At 54.3% G+C, this 14265-nt stretch overlaps 1 protein-coding gene and 1 long non-coding RNA gene across 2 annotated transcripts; one reads left to right on the top strand and one right to left on the bottom strand.

Moving 5' to 3' along the window:
• Positions 1 to 701: 701 nt before the first annotated feature.
• LOC120994341 lies at positions 702 to 9657 on the bottom strand. Its single transcript, XR_005777398.1, has 3 exons — positions 9050 to 9657; positions 1214 to 1217; positions 702 to 738 (listed from the first exon to the last, which is right to left on the bottom strand). It is a non-coding gene; the product is annotated as an uncharacterized LOC120994341 (long non-coding RNA).
• On the top strand, positions 7915 to 13981 carry LRRC58 (leucine rich repeat containing 58). The gene is made up of 4 exons (XM_040422830.1): positions 7915 to 8532; positions 9664 to 9792; positions 9944 to 10221; positions 12668 to 13981. Exons 1-4 carry the CDS (start codon positions 8081 to 8083, stop codon positions 12862 to 12864), a joined length of 1056 nt encoding a protein of 351 aa, XP_040278764.1. The 5' UTR covers positions 7915 to 8080; the 3' UTR covers positions 12865 to 13981.
• The last annotated feature ends 284 nt before the right edge of the window (positions 13982 to 14265 follow it).

The following is a 14265-nucleotide window of genomic DNA, read 5'->3' as shown; positions in this document are numbered from 1 at the left end:
ACCTTCTTGCTGTTCTCCTTCGTTTGACATGTGCTGGCGGCCATCTTGGTTTCTGGGTTTCTTGTAGCCTTCCACCCGGCGGCTCCTCCTTCCCACTGGGAGGAGCTGGATGCCTAGCTCATATATATAGGAGGTCTGTGGCTTCAGTTCCTTGCTTGGTCCTCCTGTGTTCACATGCTTCTAAGACTGCTGCTGCTTCTGGTTCCTGATCCTGGCTTCGTCTGACTACCCTGCTGGTTCCTGATCCTGGCTTCGTCTGACTACCCTGCTGGTTCCTGATCCTGGCTTCGTCTGACTACCCTGCTGGTTCCTGATCCTGGCTCCGTCTGACTACCCCTCTGGTTCCTGACCTCTGGCCTCTCAAAGACTCTGCTTCGGTTTCACCATCCGCTTGGACTTTTGCTTTACAGCTTTATTTTCAATAAAGCCTTCTTATTTTCACTTATCTCTGGTTGTACGTCTGGTTCATGGTTCCGTGACATTAGGACCAAGCCATGAATTCTGACGGTACAGGGCCATCCTCGCTACCCATGCTGGTTGCCAGACTTGATCAGCAGGATCACCTGTTGGGTCGGTTCGCTGTGGCGTTGCAAACCCTGCTTGAACGCACGGCTCATTTCGCTCCCGTTGCCGATGGATCGGTTGTCGCTCCTACTGCCGCTCCGATTGTTGCGCCAGAGTCTACCCCGACACCTGTTGTTGCGCCTGCGGTGTTTCGGGGTATGACCGGTTCTGCCCCTCTTCCACAGCGCTTTGGGGGAGAGCCAACTCAGTGCCGAGGTTTCCTTAACCAGGTGGGCATTTATTTCGAGTTGCTGCCACATGCCTTTCCTACTGAGAGATCAAAGGTGGGCTTCTTGATCTCGCTGCTCTCGGACAAGGCCTTGGCCTGGGCCAGCCCTTTATGGGAGAACAACAATCCGGTGGTTGCCGAGTTTTCCGGTTTTGTTGCTTCTCTTCGGAAGGTATTCGATGTGCCGGCTCGTGCTGCCTCTGCTGCGAAGCTCCTTATGTCCATCAGACAGGGTTCACGATCCGTAGCTGAATACGCCATTGAGTTTCGTACCCTGGCAGCAGAGGTGGGCTGGAATAATGAGGCTCTGGTCGCTGCTTTCTCTCATGGTCTCTCGGATGCCTTGAAGGATGAGGTTGCAGCTAAGGACCTACCAGTGGAGCTCGAGTCTCTAATTTCTTTCCTGATTTTGATTGACACCAGACTCAGGGAGAGACCTTCCTTTAAGGAGAGCCTGCGGAGGTCTTCTAACAGATTGGCGTCTACGTTTGCTGTCCCACCCGTGCCTCCCTCTCCTCCCACGCCTCCTGGGGATGACTTGTCTGGGGGTGAACCCATGCAGCTGGGGTTTGCTCGCCTGTCCGAGGGGGAGAGGGTACTCCGGAGACGCGAGGGCCGATGCATGTACTGTGGTCTCGGTGGGCATTTTCGGTTGGCATGTCCGAACCGTCCGGGAAAACGCTCGTACCTGAGATCCTGTCGGGGGCAGATCTTGGGTGGAGTCTCCTCGTCCCCGGTTTCCCGTGTTGACAAACCACTGATCACTGTTGTCCTCTCCTGGGTCGGGGGCTCGGTGACGACCCAGGCGTTGGTGGACTCTGGTGCTGGTGGTTTGTTCATTGATAGTGTGTTCGCTGCCGCCAATTCCATTCCTCTGCAGGCTCGAGGTTCCCCACTGGCTCTTGAGGCGATAGACGGCAGACCCCTTCTGCCGCCACACGTGACTCATGAGACCCTTCCAGTGGGGATAGCCATTGGTGCCGTTCACAGAGAGTCGGTCTGCTTTCAGGTTATTTCGTCTCCACACTACTCGGTGGTCTTGGGGTACCCCTGGCTCCAGAAGCATAATCCGACTTTCGATTGGAGATCGGTCGAGATCCTCTCGTGGTCACCGCAGTGTGGGGCTAGTTGCATCCATGGGTCTGTCAAGTTGCTGTGTACTTCCTCGGACTCTCTGTTGCCTCCTGAATACGAGGAGTACCGGGATGTATTCGATAAGGTGCGCGCGGTTGCCCTACCTCCGCACCGCCCATACGATTGTGCCATAGAGTTACAACCTGGTGCCGTTCCTCCTCGTGGCAAAGTCTATCCACTGTCGGTAGCGGAGAATGAGGCCATGGAGGAGTACGTGAGGGAGGCGCTTTCACGCGGACACATTCGCAAATCCTCGTCCCCGGCAGGGGCTGGATTTTTCTTTGTGAAAAAGAAGGGCGGTGAGTTGAGGCCTTGCATCGATTACAGGGGTCTCAATCGCATCACGATCAAGAACGCTTACCCGATACCCTTGATTTCCGAGCTGTTCGATCGCCTTAAAGGGGCCACGGTCTTTACCAAACTCGACCTGAGGGCGGCATATAACCTGGTAAGGATCAAGGCGGGCGATGAGTGGAAGACCGCGTTTAACACCAGGACCGGTCATTATGAATCCTTGGTTATGCCCTTTGGGTTGTGCAATGCGCCCGCAGTCTTTCAGGAATTCATCAACGATGTTTTCCGTGACCTGTTGCAGCAGTGTGTGGTGGTCTATTTGGATGACATCTTGGTATATTCTGAATCCATGGAGGCCCACATTCTGGATGTCAGACGAGTGTTGCAACGGTTACGAGAGAACAAGCTGTTCGGTAAGCTTGAGAAATGCGAATTTCACCGATCCCAGGTAACCTTCTTAGGTTACATCATTTCCGCTGAGGGGTTCTCCATGGATCCTGAGAGGGTTTCGGCTGTCTTACTGTGGCCCCAGCCCAGTGGTCTTCGTTCCCTGCAGCGCTTTTTGGGCTTCGCCAATTATTATCGGAAGTTCATCAGGGACTTTTCCAGGCTGGCCAAGCCTCTCACGGATCTGACCAGGAATGGCAGAAATTCCCAGGTCTGGCCGCTCGAGGCCATCCGAGCTTTTGAGGCCCTAAAGTCCGCTTTTGTGTCGGCTCCGATTCTGTCGCATCCCAACCCTGGGTTGCCCTTTGTCCTCGAGGTGGACGCGTCTGAGACGGGAGTAGGCGCCCTTCTGTCTCAGCGTAGAACACCAGAGGGTCCTCTGCTTCCTTGTGGGTTTTACTCCCGGAAACTGTCTTCCGCGGAGTGCAACTATCAGATTGGTGACAGGGAGTTATTGGCCATCGTGCAGGCCCTTAAAGAATGGAGGCACTTGCTCGAGGGTTCAGTGGTTCCGGTTCTCATCCTGACGGACCATAAGAATCTGACCTACCTTTCGGAGGCCAAGAGATTGACACCACGTCAGGCCAGATGGGCTCTGTTCTTGTCACGTTTTAATTACGTGGTCTCCTACCTACCCGGTTCCAAGAACATCAGGGCGGATGCCTTATCACGGCAGTACTCCGAGCTGTCCAGGGAGGAGTCGATTCCGACTTCGGTCATACCTCCGAATCAGATCCTGGCCATTCGCACCAGCCTGACCTCTCCCCTGGGTGAGCAGATTTTGGCGGCTCAATCTGGTGCTCCCTCTGGGAGACCCAACGGCAGATGTTTTGTGCCTGAGGAGTTGCGCATTCGGTTGTTGCGAACCTACCATAACTCCAAGACCGCGGGGCATCCTGGAAAGAATCAGCTGTCCTGGGCTGTTTCACGTCTGTTCTGGTGGCCTTCCCTACGTTCCGACATCGCCGCATATGTAGCGGCATGCTCCGTTTGTGCCCAGAGTAAGTCCCCTCGGCACCTTCCGTTGGGTCTTCTGCAACCCATAGCCACCGGGGAGCGCCCATGGTCACACCTGGGGATGGATTTCATTGTGGACCTTCCTGCATCCCGAGGCCATACGGTCATTCTCATGATTGTGGATCGGTTTTCCAAAATGTGCCACTGTGTTCCTCTCAAGAAGTTACCCTCTGCACAAGAGTTGGCCACGATTTTTGCCAGGGAGGTCTTCCGGTTGCACGGTTTGCCCAAGGAGATTGTGTCGGATCGGGGGAGTCAGTTTGTGTCCAGGTTCTGGCGCGCCTTTTGCTCCCAGTTGGGGATTCATCTCTCCTTCTCCTCGGCCTACCACCCTCAGTCCAATGGGGCCGCAGAACGATCCAATCAGGCCTTGGAGCAATTCCTTCGTTGCTATGTCTCCGATCACCAAGACAATTGGGTTGACCTCCTGCCTTGGGCTGAGTTTGCCAGGAACTCGGCGGTGAACTCTTCCTCTGGGACGTCTCCCTTCATGGCCAATTATGGGTTCCAACCTGCCGTGTTACCGGAGGTATTCTCTCCCCAGGATATTCCGGCTGTGGAGGATCACCTTTCCGTCCTACGTGCTTCTTGGGTACAGATCCAGAAGTCCCTTGAGGTCTCTGCGCAGCGCCAGAGACTCCAGGCTGATCGCAGACGAGCGCCTGCTCCTTCCTACCAGGTCGGAGACCGTGTATGGTTGTCAACCCGCAACCTCAACCTTCGAGTGCCCACTCCCAAGCTGGCGCCTCGCTTTGTTGGTCCCTTCCGAGTGCTTCGCAGGGTAAACCCGGTAGCCTATGCCCTTGCGCTTCCTCCTGGCATGCGGATCTCTAACGTGTTTCATGTCTCCCTGTTGAAGCCACTGGTGTGTAATCGTTTCACTTCCTCGGTTCCTCGGCCTCGTCCGGTCCGAGTGGGCAATCGTGAGGAGTATGAGGTGAGCAATATCCTGGACTCACGCCTGGTCCGCGGTCGGGTGCAGTTTTTGGTCCATTGGCGTGGTTATGGTCCAGAGGAGCGTTCCTGGGTTCCCTCCGCAGATGTTCATGCTCCTGCCTTGCTCCGAGCCTTCCACGCACGCTTCCCTCAGAAACCGTTTTTTGCTCCGCGGAGGAGGGGCCCTTGAGGGGGAGGTACTGTCATGGTCTTACCTTCTTGCTGTTCTCCTTCGTTTGACATGTGCTGGCGGCCATCTTGGTTTCTGGGTTTCTTGTAGCCTTCCACCCTGCGGCTCCTCCTTCCCACTGGGAGGAGCTGGATGCCTAGCTCATATATATAGGAGGTCTGTGGCTTCAGTTCCTTGCTTGGTCCTTCTGTGTTCACATGCTTCTAAGACTGCTGCTGCTTCTGGTTCCTGATCCTGGCTTCGTTTGACTACCCTGCTGGTTCCTGATCCTGGCTTCGTCTGACTACCCTGCTGGTTCCTGATCCTGGCTCCGTCTGACTACCCCTCTGGTTCCTGACCTCTGGCCTCTCAAAGACTCTGCTTCGGTTTCACCATCCGCTTGGACTTTTGCTTTACAGCTTTATTTTCAATAAAGCCTTCTTATTTTCACTTATCTCTGGTTGTACGTCTGGTTCATGGTTCCGTGACACCCTCACACCGTGAGTGACAGACACAATGAACCCGCTCCATCTCCCCCTCACAGCGTGAGTGACAGACACAATGGACCCCCTCCATCTCCCCCTCACAGCGTGAGTGACAGACACAATGGACCCCCTCCATCTCCCCCTCACAGCGTGAGTGACAGACACAATGAACCCCCTCCATCTGCCCCTCACAGCGTGAGTGACAGACACAATGAACCCCCTCCATCTCCCCCTCACAGCGTGAGTGACAGACACAATGGACCCCCTCCATCTCCCCCTCACAGCGTGAGTGACAGACACAATGGACCCCCTCCATCTCCCCCTCACAGCGTGAGTGACAGACACAATGAACCCCCTCCATCTCCCCCTCACAGCGTGAGTGACAGACACAATGGACCCCCTCCATCTCCCCCTCACAGCGTGAGTGACAGACACAATGAACCCCCTCCATCTCCCCCTCACAGCGTGAGTGACAGACACAATGAACCCCCTCCATCTCCCCCTCACAGCGTGAGTGACAGACACAATGAACCCCCTCCATCTCCCCCTCACAGCGTGAGTGACAGACACAATGGACCCCCTCCATCCCCCCCTCACAGCGTGAGTGACAGACACAATGGACCCCCTCCATCCCCCCCTCACAGCGTGAGTGACAGACACAATGAACCCCCTCCATCTCCCCCTCACAGCGTGAGTGACAGACACAATGAACCCCCTCCATCTCCCCCTCACAGCGTGAGTGACAGACACAATGGACCCCCTCCATCTCCCCCTCACAGCGTGAGTGACAGACACAATGAACCCCCTCCATCTCCCCCTCACAGCGTGAGTGACAGACACAATGAACCCCCTCCATCTCCCCCTCACAGCGTGAGTGACAGACACAATGGACCCCCTCCATCCCCCCCTCACAGCGTGAGTGACAGACACAATGAACCCCATCCATCTCCCCCTCACAGCGTGAGTGACAGACACAATGAACCCCCTCCATCTCCCCCTTACAGCGTGAGTGACAGACACAATGAACCCCCTCCATCTCCCCCTCACAGCGTGAGTGACAGACACAATGAACCCCCTCCATCTCCCCCTCACAGCGTGAGTGACAGACACAATGAACCCCCTCCATCTCCCCCTCACAGCGTGAGTGACAGACACAATGGACCCCCTCCATCTCCCCCTCACAGCGTGAGTGACAGACACAATGAACCCCCTCCATCTCCCCCTCACAGCGTGAGTGACAGACACAATGGACCCCCTCCATCTCCCCCTCACAGCGTGAGTGACAGACACAATGAACCCCTCCATCTCCCCCTCACAGCGTGAGTGACAGACACAATGAACCCCCTCCATCTCCCCCTCACAGCGTGAGTGACAGACACAATGAACCCCCTCCATCTCCCCCTCACAGCGTGAGTGACAGACACAATTAACCCCCTCCATCTCCCCCTCACAGCGTGAGTGACAGACACAATGAACCCCCTCCATCTCCCCCTCACAGCGTGAGTGACAGACACAATGAACCCCCTCCATCTCCCCTCACAGCGTGAGTGACAGACACAATGGACCCCCTCCATCTCCCCTCACAGCGTGAGTGACAGACACAATGAACCCCTCCATCTCCCCCTCACAGCGTGAGTGACAGACACAATGGACCCCCTCCATCTCCCCTCACAGCTTGAGGCTCATAGAAACAAGAGGGAAAAGAAGATGCAGCTTCATCCCCCCTCTTCCTTCTAACAGCTTAAAGGGGTATCCCCCATTGTCTGATAGGTGCGGATCCCACCTCAGGGACCTACAACGAGAACGGAGCGGGAGCGCTGTGGCTGGAGGACCCCGGATTTCCCAGAGTCCGTCCACCACCAAGCGCTGCTCCGGTAGAAGTGAATGGGAGCGCACCCTGCACGCGCGGCCCCTGCTCCCATTCATTTCTATGGGCCAGACGGAAATAGCCGAGCCAGCGCTCACTTATTTTCGGCGGTCCCATAGAAATGAATGGAGGGCGGCTGCACACGCGCAGTGCGCCCTCCGTTCATTTCTCCGCTCCGTTCTCATTGCAGGCACCTATCAGACAATGGGGCATATCCTAGCGTGTGCTGTCCGCATCCGTATGTCCGTTATGTAGCTATGCTAATAAAAATAGGAACATGTCCTATTCTTGTCCGTTTTAGGCGCTGTTACAATTAATCGGCAAAAAAAAAACAACGGATGGAATACAGATGTTATCCGTTTTTTTTTTTGTGGACCGCAAAACACATATGGTGGTGTGCGTGTAGCCTTCTACTAGTGATAAGCCGCCGGTATTAGTGTTATCCTAGTGATAAGCGGCGCCAGCGCAGGTGACGGCGGAGATCAGCGCGCGTGTCACGTGACCGTGGCTTTTCTGCTGGCTCAGGATGACTGTACACATCCCTTGGTCGCTTCAAACCCACGTGACATTTGGCGTGTCACCCGAGCCTGTGACATCACATGGTCCCTTCCGCGCATGGAGTTTAGACACAACCATTGTATCCCCATGTGACAGCTCCGCCGACGTCACCGCGCCAGCCCCTCCTCCTCCACCCTGCCTCCTGTATAACCACCACAGCTCCCTGGACATTGCCTTATGTCCGCTCCTGTAACACAGCTTCCGGGGCCGCCTGACTCCAGCTATTCAGGTTCCGGGGCTGAGCTCCGTGGGACTTGCATAAGCTTGCGGGGAGATTGCCACAGCGGGCCCCGAGCAGCTGACAGCCGCAGGGACTCCGTCTGAAGAGGAAGAGTCCGCCGCAGCCGCCGGGGGTCGTGGCCCCGGATAGCAGCAGAGGCATGGAGGGCCCGGAGCCTGCGGACGGCGAGCTGGTGGTGGACCTGTCCCGCCTGGGCCTGGAGAGCCTGAGCCTGGAGCAGGTGCCGGAGGAGCGGAAGCGGGAGGCCCAGCAGCTGCTGCTGCCCCACAACCGCCTGCTGCTGCTGCCGCCCGCCGTGGCCGCCTTCTCCCAGCTGCAGCTCCTGGACGTCAGCAACAACGGGCTGGCGCACCTGGGGGACGAGCTGCTGGCGCTGGGCCGCCTGAGGACCCTGCTGGCCAAGAACAACCGGCTGGACGCCGAGTCCCTGCCCAAGGAGCTGGCGGCGCTGCGGCTGGAGGTGGTGAACTTCAGCGGGAACCTGTTCGAGGAGCTGCCGGGGCAACTGCTGCACATGCCCAGCCTGAAGACGCTGTCCATGGGGGGCAACCGGCTGAAGAGCATCCCGGCCGAGATCGAGAACATCACCAGGTGGGGCCAGGCACGGACTACCGCAGGGTGGTGGGACTACAACTCCCAGCATGTGGCATCATACAGCTCTTGGGGTATAAGGCAGTGTGACTACAACCCCCAGCATGCCGCGGCATCTAACATCTGTGGGTATTGTTGGGGTGGTGGGACTACATCTCCCAGCATGCTCTGACAACTTTGTCAGATGTGGTGTATGGCCACGGTCGGATCCGGATTATCTGGCGGTGTACGCCTGCACGGCGCTCTCTATCAGGATCCGGCCGTTATTGATCCAGTCACTTGCGCCTCTCCTTAGTGACAGTAGACGCTACATATCCCACTACTACTACTCCCATCATGCACAGGTGTTCTTCTCAGTGCCCTGTCTCCCCCCGCAGCCCCCGTGACCCGTAAATCCTCCTTTCTTCCTCTGTCCTGTTTTCTGCCTGTGTCAGTCTTCACTGTAGTACTGACATTCTGTTCGAGAAGTGTGCGTGTGTTGGCAGTGAGGGTCTCTGTGGACGATCTGGGATGTGACCGGTGCTGCTGCGAGGTACTGAGGCGACCACTGTATGGGGGGCTCCCGGCTCCTCTCCTGTGGACGCGCCTCAGGACCTCACATTCCCATAGGATTCACAGTGGCTGCTGTTCCAGTGACGTCCACCGGGCGGCGCCCTCTGCCTGTCATTCACATGTAGGGAATGTGCTGAACTTGACTTCATGGAATGTAATCTACGGACTTTCCTGGAAAGGGGTTAACGATGCAATGCTCTGCGCCCCTCCCCCGCCAACTGCTGATTCCGGGTTCGCTGGGTCCAAAGGAAAGTGTAGTAAAGGTGAGGCAGCAGGAGACAGTGGCCCGCTGGCGAAGCGCCCCGTGTTAACCCTTCGGCTGCCACTACTTCTCTCTATTTGCTGTTATTTCGGGGACACTGGTGGCAGAATTGTGTCATGAATTCTGCTCACGCAGGGGGTTTGGAGCTCTGTATCAGGAAAGTGAAGCTCGGACCACTGTGGAGAATTGCTCTGTGCAGGATGTTGGAAGGCGGATCGGTCCCAGTATGGAGACGGACCTGTTCTGGGGGTCCTTCTGGGGTGGTCCGTCCTGGTGTCTGTGGGAATCTCTTCATCCGTCCGTTCTTTGTGTTGCAGCCTGGAGTTCCTGTACCTGGGAGGCAATCTCATCTCGTACATCCCCCCGGAGCTCGCCAACCTGCCCCACCTCAGCTACCTGGTGCTGTGTGACAACCGGATCCAGAGCGTGCCCCCTCAGCTGGCGCAGTGAGTGCCGCTCTCCTCCTCCAGGGGGCGCTTAGCTTTATTAGCCTCATCTTCCTAGAATAACAAGCTCTGCAACTTTTTGCTAGTTTTGTGTTTTACAGTTTACAAGATCTCTGCTTGCTGTCATTGACTATGTGTCTGCTGCTTCCAGGTTATACTCCTTGCGGTCCCTCAGCCTCCACAACAACCTCCTCACTTACCTTCCCCGTGAGATCCTGAGCCTGGTGCGCCTGCAGGAGCTCAGCCTGCGCGGGAATCCTCTGGTGGTGAGGTTTGTCAGGGACCTGACCTACATGCCGCCCACCTTACTAGAGCTGGCGGGCCGCACCATCAAGAGCCGCGGGATCCCCTACAGTCCCTGGGAGCTGCCCGAGAACCTCGTGAGATACCTCGACCTGGCCAGCAAGTGTCCCAACCCCAAGTGCGGAGGTGAGATTAGGGGGCAAGAGACCCCCCGACCCAAAGAGGGGGGTCACATGACAGTAAATATCATCCATGCTTGTTCAGTGTCTGCACAGAGCTCACTGCCATCTCTACACTGTACCGTCATCTGTAGGAAATGACAAACCTGCTGACAGCCAGCAGAATAGTGAGTGCAGCTCCGGAGTATAATACAGGATGTAACCCAGGATAAGTAATGTATGTACACAGTGACTGCACCAGCAGAATAGTGAGTGCAGCTCTGGAGTATAATACAGGATGTGACTCAGGATCAGTACAGGATAAGTAATGTATGTACACAGGGACTGCACCAGCAGAATAGGGAGTGCAGCTCTGGAGTATAATACAGGATGTAACTCAGGATCAGTACAGGATAAGTAATGTATGTACACAGTGACTGCACCAGCAGAATAGAGAGTGCAGCTCTGGAGGATAATACAGGATGTAACTCAGGATCAGTACAGGATAAGTAATGTATGTACACAGTGACTGCACCAGCAGAATAGTGAGTGCAGCTCTGGAGTATAATACAGGATGTAACTCAGGATCAGTACAGGATAAGTAATGTATGTACACAGTGACTGCACCAGCAGAATAGGGAGTGCAGCTCTGGAGTATAATACAGGATGTAACTCTGGATCGGTACAGGATAAGTAATGTATGTACACAGTGACTGCACCAGCAGAATAGTGAGTGCAGCTCTGGAGGATAATACAGGATGTAACTCAGGATCAGTACAGTATAAGTAATGTATGTACACAGTGACTGCACCAGCAGAATAGTGAGTGCAGCTCTGGAGTATAATACAGGATGTAACTCTGGATCGGTACAGGATAAGTAATGTATGTACACAGTGACTGCACCAGCAGAATAGTGAGTGCAGCTCTGGAGGATAATACAGGATGTAACTCAGGATCAGTACAGTATAAGTAATGTATGTACACAGTGACTGCACCAGCAGAATAGTGAGTGCAGCTCTGGAGTATAATACAGGATGTAACTCAGGATCAGTACAGGATAAGTAATGTATGTACACAGTGACTGCACCAGCAGAATAGTGAGTGCAGCTCTGGAGTATAATACAGGATGTAACTCTGGATCGGTACAGGATAAGTAATGTATGTACACAGTGACTGCACCAGCAGAATAGTGAGTGCAGCTCTGGAGGATAATACAGGATGTAACTCTGGATCGGTACATGTAAACATCGTTAGGTTCTGTGGCCTTGCATTGATTGGAAATGATGGCTGATACTCTAAGGCCTCTTTCACACGGGTGTCATGTTTTTCGCCCGGATAAGATGCGGGTGCGTTGCAGGAAAATGCACGATTTTTCCGCTCAAGTGCAAAACATTGTAATGCGTTTTGCACGCGCGTGAGAATCTCCGTGTTTGGTACCCAAACCCAAACGTCTTCACAGAAGTTTGGGTTCGGTGTTGTGTAGCTTTTTATTTTCCCTTATAACATGGTTATAAGGGAAAATAATAGCATTCTTAATACAGAATGCATAGTACAATAGGGCTGGAGGGGTTAAAAAAAAAAAAAAAAAATTTACCTCGCCTTAATCCACTTGTTCACGCAGTCGGCTTCTCTTCTGACTTCTTCTTTGAGGAATAGGACCTTTTGATGATGTCACTGCGCTCATCACATGGTACATCACATGATCTTTTATCATGGTGATGGATCATGTGACGGACCATGTGATGTGCGTAGTGATGTCACCACAGGTCCTTTTCCTGTGCACAGTAAAGAAGACAGAAGAGATGCCGGGCTGCGCGAACCAGTGGATTAAGGTGAGTTATATTATTATATATATATTTTTTTTAACCCCTCCATCACTATTGTACTTTGCATCCTGTATTCAGAATGCTATTATTTTCCCTTATAACCATGTTATAAGGGAAAATGATGATGATGATCGGGTCTCCATCCTGATAGTCTCCTAGCAACCGTGCGTGAAAATCGCACCGCATCCGCACTTGCTAGCGATTTTCACGCAGCCCCATTCACTTCTATGGGGCCTGCGTTGCGTGGAAAACGCACAAAGAGGAGCATGCTGTGAGTTTTCACGCTACGCACAAGTGATGCGTGAAAATCACCGCTCATGTGCACAGCCCTATAGAAATGAATGGGTCGGGATTCAGTGCGGGCACAATGCGTTCACCTCCTGCATTGCACCCGCGTGGAAATCTCGCCCGTGTGAAAGGGGCCTAAGGCAGGCATCCTCAAACTGCGGCCCTCCAGCTGTTGTGAAACCACAACTCCCACAGTGCCGTGCTGTAGGCTGTTCGGGCATGCTGGGAGTTGTAGTTTTGCAACGGCTGGAGGGCCGCAGTTTGAGGATGCCTGCTGTGAGGTTACAGTTTGTGGAGCAGGAGGATTCTGGGTACCGGCAGTGAATGACCCCCGCTGACGCCTCTTCTCTCCCCTCACAGGCGTGTACTTTGACAGCTGTGTGCGTCACATAAAGTTTGTGGACTTCTGTGGGAAGTACCGCCTGCCGCTGATGCATTACCTCTGCTCCCCGGAGTGCTCGTCTCCCTGCAGCTCTGTGTCCTCGCAGAGCGAGTCCGACTCTGAGGACGAGGCCATCGTCGCCGCCCGCAGGATGCAGAAGGTACTGCTGGGCTGAACGCCTTCCGTGGACTGGATCTGCACGGGATCCACAGATCCATTAAGACTTTCCTGTGATCCAGGATCTGACCTCGCCACGTCCTGCGGCTCCGGCCGCCATTGAGCCATCATCTTCCGTAAACGGGAGGAAACGTAGCTGTTAGCCGGTGTCCATAGCGATGGCGGCGGTGCTGGTCATGTGACTCTCTTGGTATTTGTCCAGTCTTCACATTGATTCCGGGGATAGCCTCTGACCTCAGGACTCCGTGGCGGAGCCGTGACTTGGGATGACCCCCGTGTTCTAGCACTTTACCTGGACGTTGGAGAAAGTAACCTGAGACTACAACTCCCACCGTGTCCTGACTGTTCTGTAGACTGTGCCTTAATGTTCATAGGAAGGAACTATTGTAGTGGCCCCTGGTGGTCAACCTCCCTTACTACAGCCGATCTGCCTGGCCCCAGGGGAAGACGGGTCAGACGTGTTTCCTACATCCTGCTCGCCCAATCCTCCAAAGGGGTGGGGCTTATTGGTTGGGCGTGGCCTATGGCGCTCTTGGAGGAGCCTGCGACCATTAGTCGCTCCTGGTGTTACTCGGTTCTGCTTCCTTAGCCCGATGTCGGCCTCTGCGTTGCTGCAGACGAGCACCACCAACCTCCAGCTGTGCTGAAACTACAACTCTCAGCATCCACACTTGCTCTGCTGTTGCCTTCTCTGAACTCTAATAATGACTTGAGCATGCTGGGAGTTGTCGTTTCACATCATCTTGAGTTTGCACCGTTTTTGAGCCGCTGCCCCCTGTAGGTGAGAAGTGGTGTTACAGCCAGTGTTATCAGCCCCAATGTGAATAAAGTTGGGTTAGGTTTGACTCGTGGTCTGACTCCATGTTGTGTGAGACGCCTCCAGTCACCCTGGGCCCAGCGCTCGGCCTGCAGATTGGGATTAGTATGGAACTATAACCCCTGGGGATTCTTCTCATTTTCAAGATCCCTGCTTGCTGCAGTGAATGTTATTCCAGAGCTGACCTGTTTTAGTGACTCCTTCACACGTGGCAGAAAATTCTGCAACTGAAAATCGCTCATCCGTTCTTAACCCTTTCTACCCCAGATGTTTTTGTTTTCGTTGTGCGCTCCCTGCCTTCCCAGAGCCTTAACCTTTTTTTGTTTGTCTGTTCCCATAGCCATATGAGGGCTCGATTTTTGCGGGACAAGTTGTACTTTCCAACGCCACCATTTAATATTGCATATGATGTAGTGGGAAGCGGGAAAAAAATTCCAAATGGGGTGACATTGAAAAAAAAAAGAAAAAGCAATTCCACCACAGTTCTACTGTATTTATTTGAGGTGCGACAGAACTGACCGGTTACGTTTATTCTATAGGTCAGTACGAATCCGGCGATACCTGATATGTATAGCTCTTCTT

Source organism: Bufo bufo, chromosome 3, assembly GCF_905171765.1.
Source record: "Bufo bufo chromosome 3, aBufBuf1.1, whole genome shotgun sequence".
In the NCBI taxonomy this organism is placed as follows: domain Eukaryota; kingdom Metazoa; phylum Chordata; class Amphibia; order Anura; family Bufonidae; genus Bufo; species Bufo bufo.
Note: the sequence above shows the minus strand (reverse complement) of the source record. Positions and strands in the feature narration are given on the sequence as shown.

Excerpts from the sequence above, each read along its gene's own strand:
- LRRC58 (XM_040422830.1), top strand. The coding sequence starts at position 8,081 with ATGGAGGGCCCGGAGCCTGCGGACGGCGAGCTGGTGGTGGACCTGTCC. Across the intron at positions 8,533-9,663 it reads GAGATCGAGAACATCACCAG|CCTGGAGTTCCTGTACCTGG; the intron begins GTGGGGCCAGGC and ends TTTGTGTTGCAG. Across the intron at positions 9,793-9,943 it reads GTGCCCCCTCAGCTGGCGCA|GTTATACTCCTTGCGGTCCC; the intron begins GTGAGTGCCGCT and ends TGCTGCTTCCAG.